This window comes from Contarinia nasturtii, unplaced genomic scaffold, assembly GCF_009176525.2.
Source record: "Contarinia nasturtii isolate CC-2019 unplaced genomic scaffold, AAFC_CNas_1.1 Cnas_scaffold_129, whole genome shotgun sequence".
In the NCBI taxonomy this organism is placed as follows: Eukaryota; Metazoa; Arthropoda; class Insecta; order Diptera; family Cecidomyiidae; genus Contarinia; species Contarinia nasturtii.
The window spans coordinates 2052534-2077030 of NW_022197486.1; the positions used below are offsets into that span (position 1 = coordinate 2052534).

The window sequence follows — 24497 nt, forward strand, 5'->3', positions numbered from 1 at the left end:
CAACATCGAATGGAATTCATTTCACACGATGTTGATGATGTGTGCACCATCAACGAATTCGCATTTGTTGTATAAAAACGTAATCGTATTTAATATTTACGAAGTAAATGCATTTCACTGTTTGTAAGTTAGTGAATTCAGAATGAGCGAAGCAAGTCATAGAATGAGAAAAAGAGCACAATGAACATTGAACATTTTACCACTTTCCAGCAGCTGTAATTCAGTCTATGCTTAATAAATGAAAAGGAAACGAATAGAGAGAAAGAGAGAGAGAGAAAGAGAAAAGCAACAACAGAAAAGTTTTACAGTGATGAGGTAGCACAGTGCTTAACCAACTCAATAATTCATGAACATCGAGAGAATGAAAGAGCTTTTCACCTTTGTGCCCTCACCGCCATCAACTAATCCTGGCCGACAATTTTTTTTAGTTAAAATTTCCATCATTCGACACACACACGCGCGCGCTTATTTGATAAAAAGGTCGAACTCGATTTTATGTGTATGAGTGGCTGTGGGCCACATGCGAATGTGCTTTGAAATAAACCAAACGAAGAATGAAGCGACCAGTGAATTTCAAGTGATTCGATTCACCACAAATGAAAAATAACCACTACAACAACAACATTCATATCAAATTGAATGAACGAATGCGCTTATTAATGGTACGTACATTTGAATGAAACGAAATTAATCCGGATGATGCATTTAATGATTTTTCGTTTGATGGCGCAGAAAGTAAATAAAAACGGAAAATTTCATTTTGAAAGGCTGATATTGTCTGAATCGAACGCCAAATGTGTGTGGTTGCAATGTCAATGGTTCATTTAAAGGTTCATTTCTTTTTTTGAAAAAATACATTTTTTCTATCGTTGATATAAAAGAGAAAAGTAAAATGGTTCATAATTTCAAGAAATCATTTTTTTGTGTCAATAAGAAACCTAATTAAAAGAACAAAATGAAAATAACGAAACCAGGAGTCAATCGTTCACACTCATTTGCGGTTATTTTGTTTGTATCAATTTTCAATGTGAACGAAATTAATTTTCGTTAATAGGATTTGTGTCCATTTTTCTGGCACATCAGCAGATATACAGGAAAAAACAGAACAAGCGATGTACCATTGAAGCGGTTGCTGTCGCCGTAACACAACCAGACTTAAAACAGAAAAAGCTAGTATCCATTTCGTTGGAGTTTTGTATATATCTAAAATTTTCCAGGTTTTTATGTTTTTTTTTTAGCATTCGAACAGTCAGAATAATGTGAATGTGTGGAAACCATAAAGCCGTATACTTGCTAGAACCGTAACAAGATGGATGAGCAGAATATGCGTGCCAACTGATAAAAGATTATCAATAATTTACACCTTATTCATTACTTTCGTTCGTTCAAAACAAGCCGGAATGCCTTATTTAGACTTATATTGACGCAAGTCTTTGCTTGTCGCAATTTTTTTCTATTCATTAATTTCTCTTTCGATCAAAAAAAAAAAAAAAAAACTGCCTTGCTGTATCTGTCTGGCGGAATCGCCTGATAAGAGCAAAAAAATATGGCCAGCAAATGGTATCTTATAATACAAACACAGTATCAGCAAAGCCAGCTTGACAAATCATTAGCCATACATCTTCGCAAATTGTGCTCCATTGACATCAGAAGAAGAAAACAACGGTTAATTGTATATGTTTGTATGAGAAATGTTCGACCGACATAAAAAAAACATGCAGTAACTAAAGCAACGCACTTTCGATGATAAAACAACATTCAATTGCAAGTTTGTTTAGATGTTAGGAGAATTAGTTGCACAAAATCTTTTGAATTATTGATGAGAGTGAGCAAAAAAAAAACAAGAAAAAATCATTAGGAGAATGGCACCTGTCACCTTTCTCGGATACCGTGCTCATCGGATCGCTGCTATGCGATCGAGCATTCACTTTGGTTGCGTCCTTTGATTTTGACATTTTAAATAAACCAAATGAATGGGGTCGCTTTGGGGTTTCACTATCAAATGGATTCGATTCAATTTGTGGCGTTACCGGTGTTCGATATTCAAGCTTATAAACTGGTTCACCTGATTCAAAAAACGCATCATAGTTTCGTGCCAATATATTTTCACGCGTAAATGTTGGATTTGCGATACGAATCTCGGTAATGTCACGCAATCGTGCCGGTTCGGGTGGTGTTGCTTGCTTTGATCGGCCCAATCGACCTAAACTGATATGAAGCCGGCTCTTTGTTTTGCCCGGCGGTTTACCGTTGCTCGTTTGAGGTTGTTGTTGGACAGCGCTCGAAGTTGAAGGACCTAGGGATAGGCTAGTGGGGAGTATGGATGTTTGTCTTGATAGAGCTAAGGTACTGCTTTGATTGTCAACAAAGCCCGGTCGATAGAATGATGGCTCTGTTGAATCCTTGCTGTAGCCGAAGATGTCGGTGGATTCCTTTTTCTTTTTGATAGGTTTTTGTTTCGATGTGCTTGGAGATGGTTGTGCTTCTTGTTTGTTGTTCGCATTGGAGTTTGAAGAATAGGATTGGCGATTGGATGTTGGGTTTTGTGGTAGGGGTTTTTGTAGGTTTGGTGGTGGATTTTTTGGTAAGTTTTGTGATGGGATTTTTGGTGGGTTTGGTGGTGGGTTTTTTGGTAGGTTTTGTGGTGGATTTTTTGGTAGGTTTGGTGGTGGGTTTTTTGGTGGATTTTTTGGTAGGTTTTGTGGTGGATTTTGGGTAGTTTTTCGGTTGGGTAAGGTATCGAAAGGGACTAGTGGCTCGCGCAAGTTATCCAGAGTTGGTCGTGGTTTAAATCGTGGTATTGCAGCACCGTATGTCATATATATTAGTTCATCAGCTGGAAATATCACGTACATTTGCCCACACAATTCATTGCGACGGGCTTCGAGTTATACATACACCAAAAATTATCTCACACCGCGTTCGTTTTTTACTTACTTTCTTTCTTTTATTTGTATGTCCGTGCTTTTGTTTTGTCCTTTAACACTTTTCTTCCAGTCAAAATTATATCATCAGTTTTTCTGTTTTGTTTTGATTTGTTTTGTGTTCAACAGTTTGGATCGTTGCAATAAAATTAACTTCGATTTAACGGAATCGACTAAAATGCAATTTGTTCCTTCGCGTGCAAAACTAATTGAATAACTTAATTCTTTAAAATTTACAACGAAAAATTAATCGTATAAAATCACAATATTTTCAGTAGGTTCGTGAATTGTATTGGACGAATTTTACACCTAACTCGATAGATAACTTAATTTATTTGCGATATTTCCCAACGAAACTAGAAAAAAATAAATATTCATTGTATCTTATTCATTTACGTACTTGATAACTTTGTTTGAAAAATACACCATCTAGATGATTACGGAAATTAAAAAAAAATAATCCGACGCGGACCGTTCGCCTACATTGTGTCACATCGTCATTCGATCCATTTCAGCCATTTGAATACAAACGATTCCGCGGATTATTTCATCTGCAATGAAAAGAGAAAATACACGAAACGAATTAGAAATAATGTTTGCATAAGCACATTATTCATTGAAGAGATTTTCACACACACACACACACACACACACACACACACACACACACACACACACACACACACACACACACACACACACACACAAAAACTTAGACGTCGTCATTTAACATGAATATTATATTTCTTTCCGCTTTTTAAAACTTCAAATTAAAATTGTGTACATTGATAATGTCAAATCATTTATCAAATTATAATATTTCGTAAATTTAATTGACATTCGCGCACGATAACTTTTTACAAGTAAATAATCGTCTTTTGCTATATGAAAAATGTATGTGCTCACGCTCTTTTAATAATCACGATAATTTGCAAAATGTATATGATAGAAAATGTGATCAATTTCCACATTTTTCATATTTAATTATGCAGAGAATCATCGATTTTACAGTGAATACTAAGAAAATCCTGTACAAAATGCGAGATACATCATTTTTTTTCTGTGCCATGTTGATTCATCCAGACATTTATTACTATGACAGTTTTGAGTGATAACAAATTAAGAGAGTAATGTACCTTAATGGGTAATATGTAAATGACATTGATTCATCAATTCGATGTTTATTTGCACATATTTTCAGAAGAAAAAAGATAAAATTTACGATACAAATAATTTTCATCCATAAAATCCATTGACAATGTCCACAAATCCACTCGAATAATAAAAATATGATGAAGAAACATCAAGAAAAAAAAAACAGATCAAATAAGAATATTTTTGAAAAACAATTGAAAATATATATCTATTTCATTGTTAACATGTAATTAAATACAATAACTGCGCAGTTTTCAATTTAATTCAATTCATTCGTGTGATATTGGATGATTTCGCGCAATTTTTTAAAAATAGAACTTGGAAAGATTTCTTATCTCGTTTAACATTATGCTTCAAGTACTGTTGTAATGCCGATTTACATAAAAAAAAGAAGTTCTTGCAACCGATGCGAAACATTTTCTGTTCGCTGCTCTTTTTTCGCTTCCAATATAATGATAGACCGACACAATATTTTTTAAGCTCATTTAAAGATTAGTTGATTTTTTGTTTATATTTTGAATGGAAAATGGTAATGGGGCGAACAATTTTAATGCATTATTTGCTCTTTTGCTCTCTAGGTATCATTTTAAGAGCATTAAATTCGTGTTTCAGCCACCTTTTTTCATTTGCCGACACAACCTATTTGCTAACATTTTTTAAATGTGATGTTTTTTCATCCAATTCTATATTATTTACTTTTGTGATATGTTATTCCAATTAAATACAAAGAGATTGAGATTCGCATCCAATAATATGGAATTTACTTTTATGAAAATGCAAAAATCAAACTCGTGGACACTTTTGGTTTGCTTTATGCCATAAATTGCAGTCGCTTTCTCTTTCTATGTCGTTCTGTGGTTGCTATCAATCTTTGCTATTTGAGTGTATACCTATTTTTGGAATTTAGCTTTTCAACCTTCAGGCTACATTTGTTTTTCGTTCGTCTGCGATAAATTATGCATACCGATCGCATCGTTGAATCAATACGGATTGTCATAAGGGGACGATGCTTGGCATCATCGAAAAAACAACCATATATCTACTGTGATATAGTTATGAGCATGTGTGTATGTATTTTTGTGACAAATATGATGCGTTTTCTGTGAAAAGCATGTGATGTATTACATGGATGAGGGAAACAGAGTTAAACAGAAAACCGTGTGGTTCGCTTTGGTACTTGATTCGACTGAATATTTAATACATTTATTGCAGTCATTCGACGGCTTGTGAATATTTTTAATGAAATTGAGCATGGCGTTGAGCGCGAAAAAGCAACCGAATGTTAAAGCGAGAGAGAGACAGAGAGATCGGTGGTGGTAGAAAAGAGACAACGAGAGAAAAAGCAAATAGCAACAAGGTATATTTATGTTGTTGTTCAACGTACCACAATATATTGACTAATTTGACTTTTTCCCTGACCCCGTACGATGAACATAATTTCATGCGAAATGCCAATTTGTCTGCCATGTATCTTATATTTTGTCCTTTAGAGACAAAATATTTCATAAAATTGCTTGGATACACCAAACGCTACGTTGCACTATTATCCGGTTTAAAAAAAGCCAATATGCATTGCGCGCCTTATTTTTCCACGTGGTTTGCTCTATTTACCACACACACACATAAATGAAAATAATTCAACAGATAATTTGTATAACGCCAAAGAATTTATCTTTTAGTGCAAGCAAAAGCCTACCTTTTGCTTCGTACATGAATTTCACAATTTCACCATCAAAAACCGCATTTATTTAAAAGCTGTTGTCGAACAAAACGACGTAAAAAAATCAATTATGCACCATCACGCACCGACTGATAACAAATTTAAAAAAAGAGCGAGAGAAGCCAAAAGCAGCAATCTTATGGCATTGAATAAATAATGTTTGGTGGTTGTGCAACATGAGAATTTCATGACGCATTTCTAACGAACACACGTCATTTATACATTGTTATTGAAATATTTTTACGTTGTTTGTACAAATTGAATGACGTACTCAATGTAAGTTGCTTAGCACTTTGTTTAAATCAAACATTTGTTTATTGCATGTTGTATTTTATACTGTTTTCTCTCTATATATCAATCCAAATGTAAGCATGATTCAAAATTTGGCATGTAGTTGATGTGTTTCAATAACAAAATGCCAATTAAAAATCACACTTCTAAAATGTTTAGAAAATTGATCTAAAATGGTGTAAATTGTAAGCATAGCTGGCAGACTGAAAGATTCAGAAAGGGGATTGGGGGGGGGGAGGTAAATTTCTCAAAAACTCCTAGCAAAATAGGAAAATTTCATCTATGATCCAAAAACCATATCAAAATGAGAAAAATTCTTTCCAAAATCATGAATTTTGTAAAGGGGTAACGCAAAAATTTGATGCCCAGGAGGGGGTAATCCCCCCCCTCCCCCCTGTCTGCTCAGCTATGATTGTAAGCGATTTTTGAGTCCCATCTGAATATATCTAAGGATCATAATCATGTTTATTTGATTAATTGAAAAATACAACCATTGTGTGTGTGTGTATATCTTTTATTATAATAAAGGTAAAATTGAACTCAATGATAAAGTTTTCGAATCAGATCAAATTTCAATAATGTCATTCATTCATATAAATGCATAATGGATCGAAGTATGTGCGCATCATAAAGGTAAATAATAGCCAATGGGCTGTGAAAATGATTTTGCAAATATAGAGGTAAAATTCAATTTAATTTCATTCAAAATGGATAATAAAATGTAGGTTCCGACGTGTAAGCGAAAGTGAAATGTTTATAGATAAAATTAAAAAAAAAATTGTTTAATTTTCAAAAGATAAATATTAAGTGGTTCCGCATAAATTCTACCCTTGTGTTTGATTCGCAAGCGAGATAGTAGACGAAAAAGAACGACCTCCGAATGGTTTGGCTTCAATTAAGATAACCGAAGGTGAAGTGCGTGCTTGTTATTGATAACCATAATAATGAACGATACAAAGATTCAAGCCCGTATCATCACCGATATAAAGTGGCAACAAAATGAGATAGCAATTTTTGTTGATGTTGCACCGTATACGGCTATCTAAAGTAGAAAATCTAACACAATGAAAACTACATTATGCAAATAGAAAAGTATGTGCTTCCGTGTATATATCCACATTAGTGGCACGCTTCAGCAGAAAATACCAAACAGTTTTGAGCATCCAAACAATCGCTTCGAAATACGATACAACCACTCACACTGCACGTCAAACGTACACGAACAACAACAAAAAAGAAAGTGCGGTGGATAGACGAGAAAAGAAGAAAGGAATGAATGAAATCTCGGTATTTGAGCGCAAATTCGAATGGATGTTCATTGAATGGAAAACAAAATTATGTGCACAATGGATTTTTTAAATCTTTTACTTTCCGCACATGTTCTTCATGTGATACACAAAAACACACGCCGAGAGATAGAAAGAGAGAAACCGGAGCGGCGCAACCTGTTTGCCATTCATTTTAAATGGAGATATGATAGCGCCGAATGGACAATATTTACTGTGAATTTTCACCATTGCTCTACCATCATCCGATGTTTGTTCGCCATTTGAGCCACTTAGTAATCGGTTGTCATTTGAAGCCATTGGAGCCATCGTATGTGCACAACGCGTTCTCAAATTTCACATGAGTACACAATGTGTTTGTATTTCATATAACAACGTGGTCGTATACCGTTTCGTAATAAATAGTAATAAAATGTATAAGCAAATCGTGTTTTACACATAAAATAAACAACGTTTTCTGACTCGAACAAAAGCGAAAAAAAAGAAAATACAATACTAGTGAAACCATACCACGCAACGGTCGCATATGCTTTCAATTTAATCGAAGTTCGATCAGAGAATGAATGTCTGCAACAACAAAAAACCGATTCACTAGCTCTGCACTACCGACTGCACTTTTCATTCGATTGAATTACACACGTGTATGTGTTGAATTTGTTGATTTCATTTTGATACGGGAAATCCTTTGCAGAAAATGTCATCTGTCTTCCTTTTTTCAGCCTCGATTTAATTAATCTGTAATACCAACTAAATTTTCCAACTTGAATGATTTTTTCTTTTACATTGGATTTTACTTTGACGTTAAGCCATCATTTTCCAAAACACTGTTGATCGCATTCAGAGAATTCATTTCAATGAATGAAACTAAATTAAATTTGCAAAATTTTTACTACTTTATAAACTAAAATCGTTTACAGTTTGTAAAAAGTGGTCGTTGTAGTGTGCGTTTGAAATGAAACTCATTTAAATGGACAGTAAACTTCGTCATTTCAAAGACTGGTTGATTAAAACCAAATTTTTTCCATCTGATTACCATATGGGAACAGTTGGAACAGCTCATTCTTCGAAATCAAAATTCAAAAAAAATCTATTTTGCAGAGCTTTCTTCTTATTTATAGTTTCAAGACGATAGAAAAATGAAGAAATGTTGAAATTCGGGTAAGAACAACGTTACCGAAAATACCGTGTACCCAAAACCGATTGAATATTGAAAAGAAAAATCCATTTAATCAAATAAATTGAAGTTGAAAAGCTTTTCTTGGTTTACTTTGTGAATGATACTTGCGCATTTTCAATTGAAAACAATTGAATTGGATAAAATCTAGGCAGTTAGTCACACGCTGTGACTCATTTTATGGTCGTTTGATTGTTGATTGAGCTGCAAAGCACCTAGATTATTTACAAGATTTATTCCAAAATTGCTGTGTTACATTGTATACATGTCTGACAATCAATTTTCGTACCGTATTTCACTGTATTATTGTCTTATATATGTTAAATGTTCTCGTTTCATCGTGTCTAACTGATTGCAAAGCTGATTTGGGACAAATCAAATTTCAAAATCCAAGAATCTATTGTATTATTTTGAACATGTTTGGTCTATAGTATGTGCTGGATAAATATAACGTACTATTCCAAAAACGAATGAAACATAAATTTCACCTGCATAAAAACACTATGGAGAACTCTTGCTATAAATAATTCGTGGCAGTAAAGCAGCACGGCATTTGGGAGGCACGTTTTTTTTGTGAAAGAAAAATGAACTGAGAAAAAAGAGAAACAAATGGCACCCACTACATGTGTAGTAAGGTAACAAAATCAAATGAGCAAATTGAATATTCTATGGCTGATTTTAGCCTCCGTTAGGACACTCTGTCCTTTTTGTGACTTTGTGCACACACATTCAATACATTGTACTGTTTACTCACAAACACATACACTTTCTGTACTCTCTCTTTCTCTTCCTCGTCTTCTCGTGCACCGTTTTTCCTTCTTCTGATATAACCGAAAACGAATGAATAGAGAGGAGAAAAAAAACCCGGTCGATCGATTTGAAGCACAAATTTACAGTTTGCATGTCACTTACTGATACCGTTCGTACAAATCAAACGAACCTGTATTTATATATAGAAAATCGAAGTATGACGCGTCATTTGAAGCAGAACGTTCCTTGTCTCTTTCGATTTCGCTCTTTTCTTACCACCCTTCTATTTCTCTCTCTCTCTCTCTCTCTCTCTCTCTCTCTCTCTCTCTCTCTCTACCTTTTTCTCTATTCCACTGTCTTTCTCGTCATCGTCTTCAGATTTTGATTATTATTTGTAGTGAAAGATGCCAAATGGTTCTTGCATGCTTAACCAATTTACAAAAGAAACTTTTCCATTGACAAAAAAGCAGAGCAAAATAATAAAAATAAAATTAAATAAAAAGCAGCAGCAGCAGCTTTTTTTCATTTCACCATCATTGTTGAGTGTATTTCGATTCATCGTTCTGGATTTTCTTTGCATTTGGTGTTTTTGTGTTGTTTCTTTTCCATTTTCTTCTATTCTTTTGTCTTTTTGTTTGGCTTTTGCATTTTTGATATTTCAACGATTATTTCACTTGGTTTACTGTGCATCGAGATATGAAAATTGCATATTCACTTCATTCGCAACAATGAATTTTTATATGCATTCAACTTGCAACACCGTTGTTGATTCGATCCATTTGACAAAGAGCATTTCTACTGTTTTTTGCTTTCACACTCTACCTCTCTTTCCCTCTCTCTTTACATATCTCTCTCTGTCATACTTAGAATATAAATACTCGATAGGTATAGAAATGAATGTGAGCGCAATATGAGGAGAGTACAGCGGAAACTGAGCATATGAATTGGATGTTGCCAATGTAAACACTATAGTGGAGAGACTAGAAAATCCGGAAAAATATCATTTTTCTAATTAATTAGTCAAGTACATTGTCATTGTCGTGAATGCGAATATAGTGCTCACGGTCATCGCTCATATTTACAGCAATCAAGACTTCTAATTAAATCTCGACAATTATTGTTGACTCAACGAATAAAATGAGCGCACGCACATCTTGCATTTGAATTTGAATGAGTTGGCTCCGATGCAGACACACACGCAGAAAAAAAACTCGCCAACAGACATGTACATAAGCATATTTTCCTCTTCTTTCTCACTTACACCGTTTTTGTTTTCATGTAATTTAAGCAAATAACAAATGTAAATCATACATTTGTGAAGGAAAAAGAAATCGGTCTCTCAAATTCATTCTCGACGTCATCTGAACAAATCATCGTCATCTGAACAAATGTTTGGTCGCTTAATATCTCGGTGCTCGTTCGTCCTCTTACATGAATAACAAATAAGCATCGATAGCACGCTGCGGAATAGTTGTCATTAATGGTAGCCGTTGTCGCTGTCGCTGTCGCTGTCGTTGTTGTATATACAAACCAGCTGACGGTGTAGAATATACATTTTGCGGTTGGTGTATATTGAATTTGAATTGAATTTAAATGTTGTGTTGTTTATATGTGTCATCTGTTGTTTCAAATATGCGCGCAAAATCGTTAGGACAAATGTCTCTTAGCGTTGATATTGAAAAGCTACTCATGCTTGCGCCAAATATGTCACCGCATGTGAAGAGAATAAAAAAAAAATATACACACAAAAATATCGAAAATGAAAAATGATCAACACGTAAATGATGATCAGAGTATCTGTCCTGTGGTGCGTCTTTGATACATTTATTCTTATTTTAATATTTGCTATATAATGTGATAGACAGAGAGAGAAAAAAGGAATAGTGAATGATTGCATAAGCTTCATTCAACACAAGGTCAATCAAACAGCACTGACTGCATTGAATTTAACAAGATTCGCATACAAATACACTTGTCTGAATAGTTCTTTTCCTGTGTGAGAATTTCATTTCGATTTTTTAAATCTTCCTTTTTTCGTTTGCATTTCGATGTATCAAAACTGTTTTGATACATAAACCGCAGTAGTATTAAAACAACATTCAAATGATCTGTGTGTAAGCTTGTTGGCACTGTGACAATAATAAAAAAAAACGTATTGTATATTAGACGAAATGCCGTTGACTGCTGTTGCTTTTTAAATTCAATACGATGAACGATCATTTTAAATTTGTTTCAAATGTCAAATAAATAAACATTAATTGTTTTCTTCAAATTGCAACTAAATATTATATACAGTAGTTTATTATTTAAGTCCAGTCAATTCAAAAAATTATAGTCGTTCATTTTCATCTTCCTCTATAGAAATAATAAGTTAATCTTTCGTTCGCTCACTATCTCACTAGAATTATATTTGTAGCTGAAAAAAAAAGTTAATAAAATGACAAAACGTCGGAAAAAACACTGCGAATGTGAGACAAACGAAAAATAATCGATGGATGAGGTGCGGCAGAGCGCAAATGGAACAAATGTTATTATCGCATGCCATTTACATTAAAACGCATGAAAAACTAAAACACAAACAAAACAATCGATAAATGAATAAAGTCTACGTAGAATTTAATCCACTTTAATAATAAGTTTTCGTTGTGTGCGCTAGAAAATCGCTGTACTGGAGTCTAATGCCGGAATTTATGAGCGTCAGAAAACTGAAATGAGAGAGCGCGAGTTGAGAGAGGAGGAGGTGAGTCGAAAAAGAGTACTTTAAGAACAGTGTGATAGTAACATGTACTCGACATTCTTGCAAGCCACAAGAGAGAAAAGTCGAAAAGCATACATACTCAGCTTTGTGAGTACGGATACACGTCGCTTAAGGACAATAAAACAACGAATTAGAATGTAATGCATTCAGAATCGACAAAATTCATAAATTTTGCAGTGAAGCAATGGTGCACACGTTGTGTTTTTTTCTTCATTTTTCATTATACGTACGCTACTCGATGCTAACAGCAGTCGCGCGAGCGTGCCAATTCGGTACCATCGTGCATTCATTTTGTGTAATGATTTTAGTTCGTTTACCTCAGAAAAATACAAAGTTATTTCGTTTTTTTATGTCCTCATTCATTTCAAGACCAATTCAATGGGTGAATTGGAATTTGTCACGAGACATTTCAACGGATTTGCAGCATTTTGTAATTCAGTGGTTGGTCGCGTTTTACTCTATCTGCAAGTCGTTCCCATTAAAAATGTCATTTTTTATTACAGTTACATCTAATGTATTCCCCGCTGAATTGATTAGTGACAAGTAAAGCTTTTATCACATTGATGAAAAAAAAAACAAAAATGATATCGATTGTTTTCGTATCGTCAACCAATGCACCAAAGAAAGGAGAATGATCAAACACATTCAAGTCGCTTATTCCAATCCGTTTTCGTTTATTTTGATTTTGTTTTTTAGCTGCTCTGGTGGATTGTGTATTTTTCGCTACGTTTTCATAGCGTGAGTGTCAATAATCCGTAAGATATTTTCTATTTTTAATTCAATTCAACATAATGGAACAACTTAAAAAGACTACGGCATCGTTTTTTTTAAACAAACTTCATTACATAAAAAGGCCAGTGTATATTGTATGCGCCATGGGAATAAACGAGAAAACGATGACACGAAATTCAGATTCGATGTGACTTGATTGGGAGTGTAATTTTTAAAAATAATATTCGCTGGCGCACATATATGAAATATGAATGTGTAAGCGGGAGTAGAAGCGCACGTCATCACCCGAACACTAGAGAAATGCAATCGGGTATCATGATGACTGGGAAATTATAGATGTGAATTATGTGCTTGCATCCCAATGGGGAATCGGGTACAAATCGCATGGGGCGAATCACGCTAGTAAATACTAGAAAAACTAGTAAATCTAGAGCGAATAATGACGTCACAAACGAAGCCAACTTCACACCAAAGGCCATATAATTTATATGAAAAACTACTGAGAGCCAACTTCACGCACTAGAATTTTCTAGTTTTCTAGTGAAATCTTATTAAAAACTAGATACACTAGAATTTCGTGATTGACCCCATGACAAATCGGGTACACAAGAAACCGTGCACATAATGTACACACTAATTTGTATGAAAAAGTGTACTGATTGTGTACATATGGTGTGTACAACCTGTATATATATAATTGTACACCGGTTATACATCCATATGTTCAAGATCTGTGTACACTTTCCCATATAAATTAGCGTTACAGAAGTGTGTACACATTTCATATAGTTTAACGTTTCACATTTATGCCAAAACGTAATTTAAGATTGGATCAAGAAAATTCATACACTTTTATCGCTCTTTTTGTGAATGGTTTCATCGCATTTGATTTGATAGTGAGATAGAGTGAGAGAACGTATATGCAGTGACAAATCAGGAATACCAGTTAATTTCATGAAACTTGACTTTGTTTTTTCAAGTTTGTGGCATCGTCGGAAATTGATTATTGTTCACGAAAAATAATTTAATTATGTGACCATAACTGAGTTGACAATATTACCACCGAAATTTGCTTAAGGCAAATCAGTTTCGGTAGCATTCAGCTAACGTGAGTCAGAAATACTTTATGAAATTGGAATTCCCACAGCTTTTGTGAGATTAATATTTGAATTATTAAACTCGACCGCATTCCTCCGGTCTCCAAACAACTTTGCAATGGTTCACATAATGAGGCAAACACAAACAAACTGCAAATAATAAAGGAAACTAATGTTAATTTTGATTTTAGACTACGTAGCGACGAAGAGAGTACAGAGAATGAAATATTTAAGCACAAAAAAGACAGATTTTTTTTGCACATTTAATAATTCAGCGTATTTTTTTGTTTACTTGTGAAAAGTTTGTAATGAACGTTTTGTATTAAATAATTGAAAATTATTAAACGACAGAGAAATGTAAAAGTGAAACATCGTTGAAAATTGTCACGTCATATAAAATCATATTACTCGTTTAAAGCCGTATTGGCTCGAAGAATTCACGTTTCGTGTACACTCGGCACATCTTCGCTGCTTAGGCGAATGTCAGCAGTAGAATTCACTGCGACACGTTCAAAAAATATCAAGTAGCCATATGTAAATGTTTCATTCTCTTTTGTGCGAACTTTCTTTGACTGTGTATGACTGTGAGCAAACACATGCATTAGATGCATGACAGTTCGCAGTGAACTCAACGGTTGATATTCCGTAAAGCAGCGATGATGTGCCGAGTGTACACGAACCGTGAATTCTTCTAATACGGGTAGTAAAAGTCGTATTGGCTTTAAACGAGTAAATTTATCTGTCGAAGAGTGAATGGCATATAGAACGTAGTCCAAATTTCGAACATAAGCTATACCCGACAACGATTGTCATATGTACATTAGTCGTCATCTAACCGCAAACAAAACCATAATCATCATTAGCATTTCTCTCGCATGGATATTATTCAATCGATCAACTGATTGATGCAAATATCCCGAATTAGTGATTTTTAATCACATATTGAGGTGAGACAAGCTACATAGTCATACAGTCTATTCAGTCTTTTGTTCAGACTAGCTCTAATCGACAGTCAACCTCAAACTATATACGCTCAAGGAAAAAAGGGAGGGAAAGCGAACGTTTGAACGTTTTGAGCGATTGATTCTTTTCGTATTGATGTGACTTCATGAAAATCGCTTTGAAAATTGGTGATAATTTTCTAGAAGCATCCAACAATAGAGCATGCGCTATCGAAACTAAGTTAGCTTCCAACACGTTGAATGAACGTGTAAATTTAACAAAAAAAAAGAAGAAGTAGATGTGCGATGCTAACATCAATAACGGTACCATATTCATCTGAAATACTGCACGTTTCGCGTTCGACAATTCGTATTTTGTTTACATAACGTTACGCCAGTTGCATAATCGCTGATCCAAATTAATTTATTCATTTTCTTTGACAACTCAAATATTATTTTATGTGTGAAAATAAACAATAAGTCGCACGATTTTGCTGCAATGAAATTTGTGCTCGATTTTCACCGAAAAACTTTATCGTTTCCATTTGTGTTTCTGTGTATCATTTCGTTGGAAAAACTGACAATTATGATCGCAGACACTAAGAATCTTTGAAAATGTCTGGTACGAGTTAAGAAAAAGTTATATAGCTTTCGATACAATGTTGCTGGTAAAAACTCAAGATATTGTCATAATGGTGAAGGGCACATAATATGAAATGAAATCACACACACAATCTGAGCTATTATTATGAATCCAATTCACTTACAAGAGCGTTTCTCTTTTCAACGAAGCGGTCGTTATATACGGTAAGTGTCGTTGCATCACTACACCATGCCACTCTTTTTTCTCTCATAATTCAAAATTTAAATTTATGCGAATACTACCAATGATGTGCGGCAGTAACGATGAGGTATAGTTTGTAGTAAACATTCAAAATATTTACGCTTCGTTCCCTTTCGAAATAATGCCTTTTAGTTGCACACACACACAAACTGCTATTATATAAAGTGAAGTGTAAAGCAGAGAATTCAATTTTAAAATTATGAAATGCTGAATTTTCTTTCCGTACTGCATCGGCACCACTGTATTTTAATCAATGTAGTTTTCCAAAGAAGCACAATATATCCTCTCTGTCTCTCACTGGGACTTCCAAATGGTTAATGGATGGAATATGGTCGGGTCAAACTTGTGATACTTCGTTTTGTGTGTAGGTGTGTGTGTGTGCAAATTCGCTTTTCACCATTTTAACATTCGAAATGTTATTATTAACATTTATGGTTGAGCAAAAGCCATTACTATCATTTCCATACACTTTGGAATGAATTTGTGTGTGAAAATTAAACGATAATGCTGAAAGTATAAAAGAAGGCATGTTGCAGCATTCGAAACTTGTTTTTCCACAATGAACTTTTTATCACTTTGACACGATCGAATGTAGAATGCCGATGAGCATTTTGCAACCACATTTATTACAATATTTGTTGGTCTTGAATATAAGATGTGTCTCATTTTGAAATACGGTCATTTTTACATACGAAAATAGAAGAATAACATGCGCTTTTTTAGCACACTTCAAGTGCTTGAACTTTCATGGAGTGAAAAAGTATCGGATGATATATTACGTACACAAATGTCAATCGCATTGTTGAACTAATGATTGTCGGGGTTGTTGGTCCACGGTTAAAGAAAAAAAAAACGAATAAACACAAAGAAATCGCAAAAGGGAATTCAACAAAGTTTTGTTTTGATATCCTCAACCACAGTTGGCATATGATTGACTAAAAAACCGAAGGACAGCAAAAACAGAAACAAAGAAACTTAAACATAAAGTTGACGATTGATTTATGCTGAATGAAACGTTCATCCATAAGTTTAAGAGCAAAACCAAGTGGAAATACTGTTTTTATGCGACAAAAAAATGGACAAACACTAAATTTTATCTTTTTATATCATGTCTATGGCGGCATTTGATGGTGTTCCATTCGATGATGAGGCAAACAGGTTTACAGCAACACTGAACAGAACAGATGGACACTTTCCACATCGAAGGGTTGATGTAATCAGAACCTTGTGACTACCAATAGTTTCGGTTTGAAATTATGTCCATTGTGAAGACATATATTAACATGGAACAGTGAGTAATTCGAGCTACATATTGAAAAACTTAATTACTGTGTATACATATGAACAAATAAAAGAGTGATAGTGAACAAAAACAGATTGATTATTCAAAAGTAATTAAATATTATTATTTTCTCTTAAAAAAAAGTGCGTTGAATACCGAATGAAAGATTATCGATTCAGATAAATTTCCATTCAATGTTTAAAAGTTTTTATAAAAATTACAGTGAAATGTGAATGGCTCTTTTCACATGGCATAGGTTCTATTGAAATAATATATCTTTTAATCTGTTACTTTATCATTTATGCAAACGTGCTACTATTCAATATGAAATTTCATGAGAAATACATCGTATATTCATTGAATTTTTAACGCACTTTTGTTCGACAACAAAAGAATTATGCATTTCATTCGTTTTATTTTTAAAATTTAAATAATAATACAACACAATTTATTTCACATTTTGGATGTGATTTCATTTTAATCCAAACAAATATTCTTCAAAAATATAGGCTCTGCAGCTAATGTTTCGCTATGATACGAACTCAAAAGCGGTAGGCTAAGCGCTTCTGATGTAATACACTTTCTAAGCATGCTATTTGATTTACAAATGTGATTTCATGCATATGATTTAAGACATTGGATGCCTTTCATTTCACTTCTTTTCCCGCAATAATACATAGACAATCTTATGGGATGCTGCAACATACAATCTGTTTTAAGTTCGATAGGCGTACCCAGAGACATATTTCACTTTATGTATTGCAAGTTTTGTCTTTTGACCTAAAAACATTGCGTTCATTTTGCTCACCAATCTTCTTAGATGCAAACATTTTAAAAAGTATTATATTTTTCCCTCAACTCTTTTAACATAGAAGAAAAATACCCACAATATTCAAAGCGAACAAAATATCTTAGGAGATGATATGCGGCCAATGAAAAAAGCAAAGAAAACTGAAATCAAATGTCGTTTGTTTATGTGTGCAATATGTTTGGCCGTTATCATGGCATGGAATTTCCGATATAACACTGGACGGATGTTCCCTTCATACTGAATGAATGATTCCAACTTTGAATTTCCAACGAAAAAGAGTGTAATATGTTAAATGTTAGATTTTATCGAAATTTAGTTTATTTTTTTCTGTATTTGGAGCTAATAGCTTTTCTCTGTTCACATTACGCATCTGTGAACATTTGGTCGAATGTCTAGCATGCATAAAAAGTGGCATCTAAAAATGTAATGGCACAAAAACACATACCTCGAATAAATAAATATAGATGCTTGGAACGATTTAAAAATGCACGTACAAATTTGGGCAATAGTGATTCAAAAATAAAGGACGGTTCAATATTTATGATACAAATACAATAATGTTGACCAGTTTTATGATTGCATTCACTACAATAAAATCACAGATCATTTAACAGGAAAGATTTAAATCAATGCGTTCAAGTGGGCATGAAAAAAAAAATACAAATGACCAAAAAAAATTCATGTGAGAAAAAAAATATACATGGCTGACCATGAGTGCGCGTGTAAAAATGTCATTGAAATTTTATGTTTCCTTTTTCGCATTCAACACTCGATTGGCGACGCAGTCAAAACACCGTTATTTGTAGTACACACTTTGTACATTGACCGGTGCGTCAATAAAACATGACCAACAAGCATTCTCAGTCACTGTTACACTGAATTGCCATCGAATTTGATCGCTTTGTTTTAATATTGACTGTATAAATTGCATTTGCAAAATTGTTGCCATCGATATATTTTCTCTCTCACGTTTTTCTTTTTCAAATAAAATTGGCCCAACAGATTTTTTACATTGTGTATCTGATACACTTTAAGATTTAAATGATATATATTTTTCGATCGCAGATGTTTTTCGTATCGAATTTCTGCATCTGGCGTTTGAGTTGTATGGGCGTTTGTGAATGCAAAACCATTTCATCGAATACTATTTTTATTCTTTCATCATAAAGCTTTCATATCGAGACAGTACACTCAGTGTGCATTGTAATATAGTAGTGCAGAGACACACGATTTGTTTTTGTTGTTGATGAGGAAATGAATTTCACATCAATGTCGACAATGTACAATTTCCTGATTGCATTTATCGTCATCGTCACGTGGACACATTTAAATTTAATTTGAAAATTATTGGTTTTTTATTATCTATATCTTCCCACTTTATGATTAATATTGGAACGATTTTCCATTAAATTACTACTAGGAATTGATACACACCTTCTTATTACGTATGAAAACTATAGATCTTCGATATGTTAGTAAAAATGTTGGATCACTTTTGACCTTTTTCCGTAATATTGAAATTCCAATGCAATAATCTTGTAAAGTTCCACTTAAAAAAATCGACGACTTTACGGAATTACTGCAAAAGACACACACAAAGAGAGATAGACAGCAAAATTGATTGCATTGGAACGTCAATATTATGGAATACAGCAAAAAAAAGAAATGTCAAAAGTTAACAAAATTTTACTAGCCTTATCCTCGATGTATTTGAAGTGACTTTTATTAGTCAATTCCGTTCAAATTTACAGCGGGTCAAGATTGTTAACAATTATTGTTTGTGTTATCAAACGATCGTGAATTGTGGCTATTTTTCCACTATAAAAAAAATCGACGTAATTTAACGTGAGAAAAAGGACACCATAAAAATATGGAAATAATAAAGTGCTAGATAAAGTGTCAATCAATACGTGAGATAAAAAAAAGTTTCAATTTGGAGTTTGTTTGCAGTTCGGGGTGGTGCAATAAAATTGAAGTAAAAATGGTTGAATATCAGTTTGGTGAGTTCATTTGAGTTTCATTTGAATCATTTTCAAAGCTTTTATTTCAATTCGTGCCGCGTAAACATACGTTCGTCGAGTTCGTTTTGAAATAAAATACTTAATTAAAAACAGTTTTCGGTTCGAAAATTGTTTCGGATGACTTTTTATGTTTATTACACACTCTTTAATTTACATTGGCAAACGCTAGCCAAATATTACCAACTCTCAAATGTGGCAAATGTGAAACTCTGTAAATGTGATTTAGTTTACATTTGCATCGGCACATCGGTAACGACAATGAACGAGTTGTAAAACTGTCATATATTTATTTTATAGATGTGTCATGGCACCATTCAGTGCAGCACAAATATCAAACATTCTATGTAGTTAATTTGTTTTCATATTGGCCTTTTATTTCTAGTAAGAGTGTGAATCATTTTATCACTCTAGTGTTTAGTGTATCTCTTATCGCTACGTTCTGTGTGTGTGGGTTGTTCAAACATATGTACACATTTGAAACATATTTCGAGTTTTGTTTATGAGCGTATGAAGGATAGAAAAAAGTGTGAATGAGTGAGTAAATGAATGGCGCACGTACGCGTTCATACACGGAACATTTTATGTATAATTTTTCTTTATTACAACGTAATACATATATTTTGATTAATGTTAAGTCATTATGATATGAATATGGCGTTAATTTCACGTACTTTGAATTGCAAAACCATTTTCACTCACGAGTCCCACGGCAAGTTCTCATTTTCTTTTCAAACACACGTAGACATTGCACCCGAACGCTAAGAGGCTCCATAATAATTTGTGTTGGGCTAATGAAAAGCGAAATGGAGCATATTCCAAAAAGGGCAAATAACCATTTCCAAGTAAGAGATCGTGAAGCGCATACACAATTCTACATGTATAAATTCGTCGAAAGAAGTAAAGAAAAAAAAAACAAAAACACAACGCGTTGAGCTCTCACGCGTTCGCTCCATTAACAAAGGTCTCATTTAGCAGATCTTCGTTTGTCTGACATCAACTATCGTCCAGAACAAAAAAAGGAACACTGTATTTTTCTCTGTCAAACATTGCCACTTGATAGAGAAATGAGTTCACTTAACGAACCGAAGCACTAGACTGCTTAGTCATATTAGCAAATTTACATTCAACAATGTTAGATATTAATAATGCAATTAGATACTTGTTGTAATCAATAATGTGCTATAGAAATAATGTACTATATTGTCCATTACATGCCATCATCCGAAAAATATGTTCATCAACACTGACACACATTTATCGTGTGTTTAATGTTTTATGTACGACAAATAAAACTGACAATTGATTTAATGGATTCAGTTGATGTCGAAACTTAGCGAAAAAAAAGTCCAAATAGAAAGTAACATGATAAATTTAACATTGTAACAATTTAGCAAACAATATTTACCCAGTGCAGTTAGAATAATAATAATAATAATGGCATTGTGGTGGCGAGCTATTCTGTAATTAGCAAAGGATTTAGAAAGCGCCTACATCAATTTATCCAATTTGCATCATGAAGTGTATGTGTGTTTGTGGGAGTGGACATTTTTGATTGCAATGGATTCATTTCTCGAAACAAGAGAGAAAGATACAAGCATATACCATTTAAGTAAGACTCAACAAGATTAGGCCTTGATGATTGCACCTTATTTGTTATGATATGAGGGAATGAGTGTGGGTGGAATTGTGAGAATTACAACTTATGCATGGTCTTCAGACAGCTTATACATGGTCTGGAACGAATGGCATTACGCCAATTAGATAAATTGCAAACATAAAAGTTCTCTCGACTTTTATCAATGAGACAGAGATTCTTCTTTTTAAGTACAAAATTACGTAGGCTGGTCTCGTTCAATAAGACACAAATCATGTCTAATGAACTTTCTAAACAGATATACATTTTCATTCTTTATTTAACTGTTCTTGTTGCAAAAAGCAAAATTCGGCTTTGCCATTGAAATCAAATGTTATTTTATGCAAAACATTCTCATTATTTGGAATTAAATTACCATATCATTTTAAAATAAGCTAATGTGATTGATTTAACAAGAATATAAAATTGAAGTACAAAAATGTGGATTCAGTTTGAAATCAACAGCATACGCAATGATCCGCCATCAAGTTCATTATTATATCAAGTTTTTGCATCGAAATTTCGAGTAACCAAGTCAGTGAAATGATAATGCTCCAAGCAGCACTCGTAATTTTGTTCGACAATGAAATGCATTTGAGCGTAAAGAGCATTTGAGTGTTTATATTTTCAGTTTGTTACTATATGCTTTCAAAAGCTTTTCAAGCCGATGGCATTCTTAATAAAAATGTAGTTGACAACCGAAATGAATCCGAAATTCAATTGAATTGAGCGTATCTTTATAGGAACCCACTGTGAATATGATATTTTCTTCCGACAAAAGGATAGCCGTGTATACAGTAATAACTTCGATTGTGTGAGTGATATTGGCCAAATGGTCTTAATCATGATGGCTGTTCATACGCAAATATCCATTTCCCTTCTCACTCTCTTTCTCTCTCTCTTCATTTCCTTCAAAATGATCATTGAGCATACTATAAAAAAATCTCGTATAAAAACAATGACCATTTGTATTTCATTTGTTGCTATGTCCTCATGCTTTTATCAAATGTATGGAAATTCAAGTCAAATCCATTATGTTGATGTTGTGATGCTTTCGGCGATCTAACAAAATATCTCTTTGTATATGCGCGACCGCTGGCAAACGGTATATTTTTCGAAGTATATTCTCATGCAATCATCAGGGAATCGTCACATCGAATGACATTTCCATTTGAAGCGCAATTATAAAAAGGGACCCACAATAAAATGGTTAAATCGCCATCGAATCATAAAGAATGTATAAATTGAAAGAGTTCTTAATGCATTTGCCAGTTGATTATTTTGTAATTTTCCCCAGAAATTGTTCATTGTCTGGTTGTGGTTTACTTGAAAAAAAACTGTCAGTCACTCCATTTTTTCAGCAGCAATTGTTTCACATTTTAAGCGAAAGAGAAAGTTGTTTTAAACATGAATCAACCCAACGCCAAACCAAACAAATAAATAAACAAACAAAAAAATAAGTACTCAATTTGGATGGCTTGAAGTATTGCGTATGTATTTATTTTTTTAAATGAATGAGACTAGAAAAATGTATAGTATAGAACCGAGTAAAATGTTTGTTGTTAACTTCAAAATTCAGTAGGAAAAAAAAGTTCGTATCGTGCGCATTTTATGCTAATGAAATTGTGTTGCTTTTGCAATATTTTAATGAAATACATACCAATCGATCAAAATCCATTGTTGAAACATCAACTGTCTGAAATTAGCATGAGACTTAGGACGAGGTTATATGATGAATGGAGTGAGAGAATTAGAGATTACAGCTAAATCATGTTTTGAAATAAACTATGCAGGGTCGCTCTCCTCTCTGAGGCAGTTATTTGTCGTGAAAATGTTGGTGGCGGTCTCCTCTGAATTCATCAACCTTGGACATGCGATCTAAATATACTCGAGAGACTAAATTCGAAAATAATTTTATTCAGTTTCGATGTTTGGCCGATGAATTCTAAAGAGTCACCCACACAATCAAATATGCTTTATGGAGAAAATCATGACATCCTGAGCCATCAGGCTTACAGAGTGTGGTTTGGTTGATTTTAATAAATATGCATATGTGATATGTTCATTTTGGTCGACAACTCAAAATACCTATTTGAATCGGTTTATGTCGATTGATATTGGCGTGTTCTTTGTGAATCAACATGTGAAATTTACAAAATCACGCTGTGATACACACACACACATCACACCATTCTCTCCATTAATTCATTCCATAATTTAAATGATATAATTTTAATAAATTTTCATGTTTTTACATGGGATAATTGGCACTAAGCCACGGCATGTTTTGTGTATTTACCTGCGAGAACGTACGGTCGCAATTACTATCACAGTATTATGTCTTGCATTGCGCACATATTTCTCGGTTCAAATAAAATAAAAGCGGCTTTTAGTTGAGCGACGGAACATTAACCCATGAATAGTTTGCGATACAACTGAACCGATTTCATTTATGACGGCACGGCACACAACGGAATGTTCAAAATCAGAACAATTTTCGACATGTTCTTCCTCATGCCAAAGTAAACGTTCCGTAAATAGTGGTTATAGCATTTCAAAATTCTACCATTTTCTTTTTAAATGTACGTAAAGTGTGCGACGGTTTTGAAGAAGTTACATTACAATCATTAACATCGTGTACACACGTAACAACCGTAATTTTGATTAACCAGACATGTTATTTTGTACGCGTCTTGTACATTTTTATTTTAATGTGCAATGGCTTGTTTGAATGCATTGTATGCACTAAATTACATCCATTTTGTCATTTTAACGATTTTTTCGAGGGAACGAACGAGAGAGGGCGAGAGCTGGAAAAATAATAATGATAAAGTAACAATCTTCTAATAGTGTGTGACACATAAAAATGTCGTTATTTGTTGTTGTTGTTCGTTGCTTAACTTGAGCTTTGCATTTCACTTCAAAGTTCATTATTCACATATTCGTCATATGATGGAAATGTGATCCGTTCTGTGTCAAATAAAAGCATCGCATAGTTTTTGTCTTGGAAAGAAAACGGTAATAGGTCAAAATAAACAAAGAAAAAGAAACGAAACAACTCAACAGGGAGCAGTAGGA

The 24497-nt window shown here is 33.7% G+C and overlaps 1 protein-coding gene across 8 annotated transcripts in view; it reads right to left on the reverse strand.

The window, feature by feature from the left end:
• Window positions 1–24497, reverse strand: part of LOC116349649 — a 101381-nt gene that overhangs the window by 59505 nt on the left and 17379 nt on the right. For 4 of the 8 annotated variants that reach the window (XM_031781198.1, XM_031781212.1, XM_031781220.1 and 1 more), the window contains exon 1: window positions 1877–3233. In XM_031781198.1, the coding sequence (XP_031637058.1) occupies window positions 1877–2855 (979 nt within the window). In that variant the 5' untranslated portion in view covers window positions 2856–3233. Of the gene's footprint in view, window positions 1–1869; window positions 3234–3324; window positions 3476–24497 lie in introns of those variants that run through there. The other 4 variants (XM_031781190.1, XM_031781204.1, XM_031781239.1 and 1 more) reach the window with 4 other exon arrangements.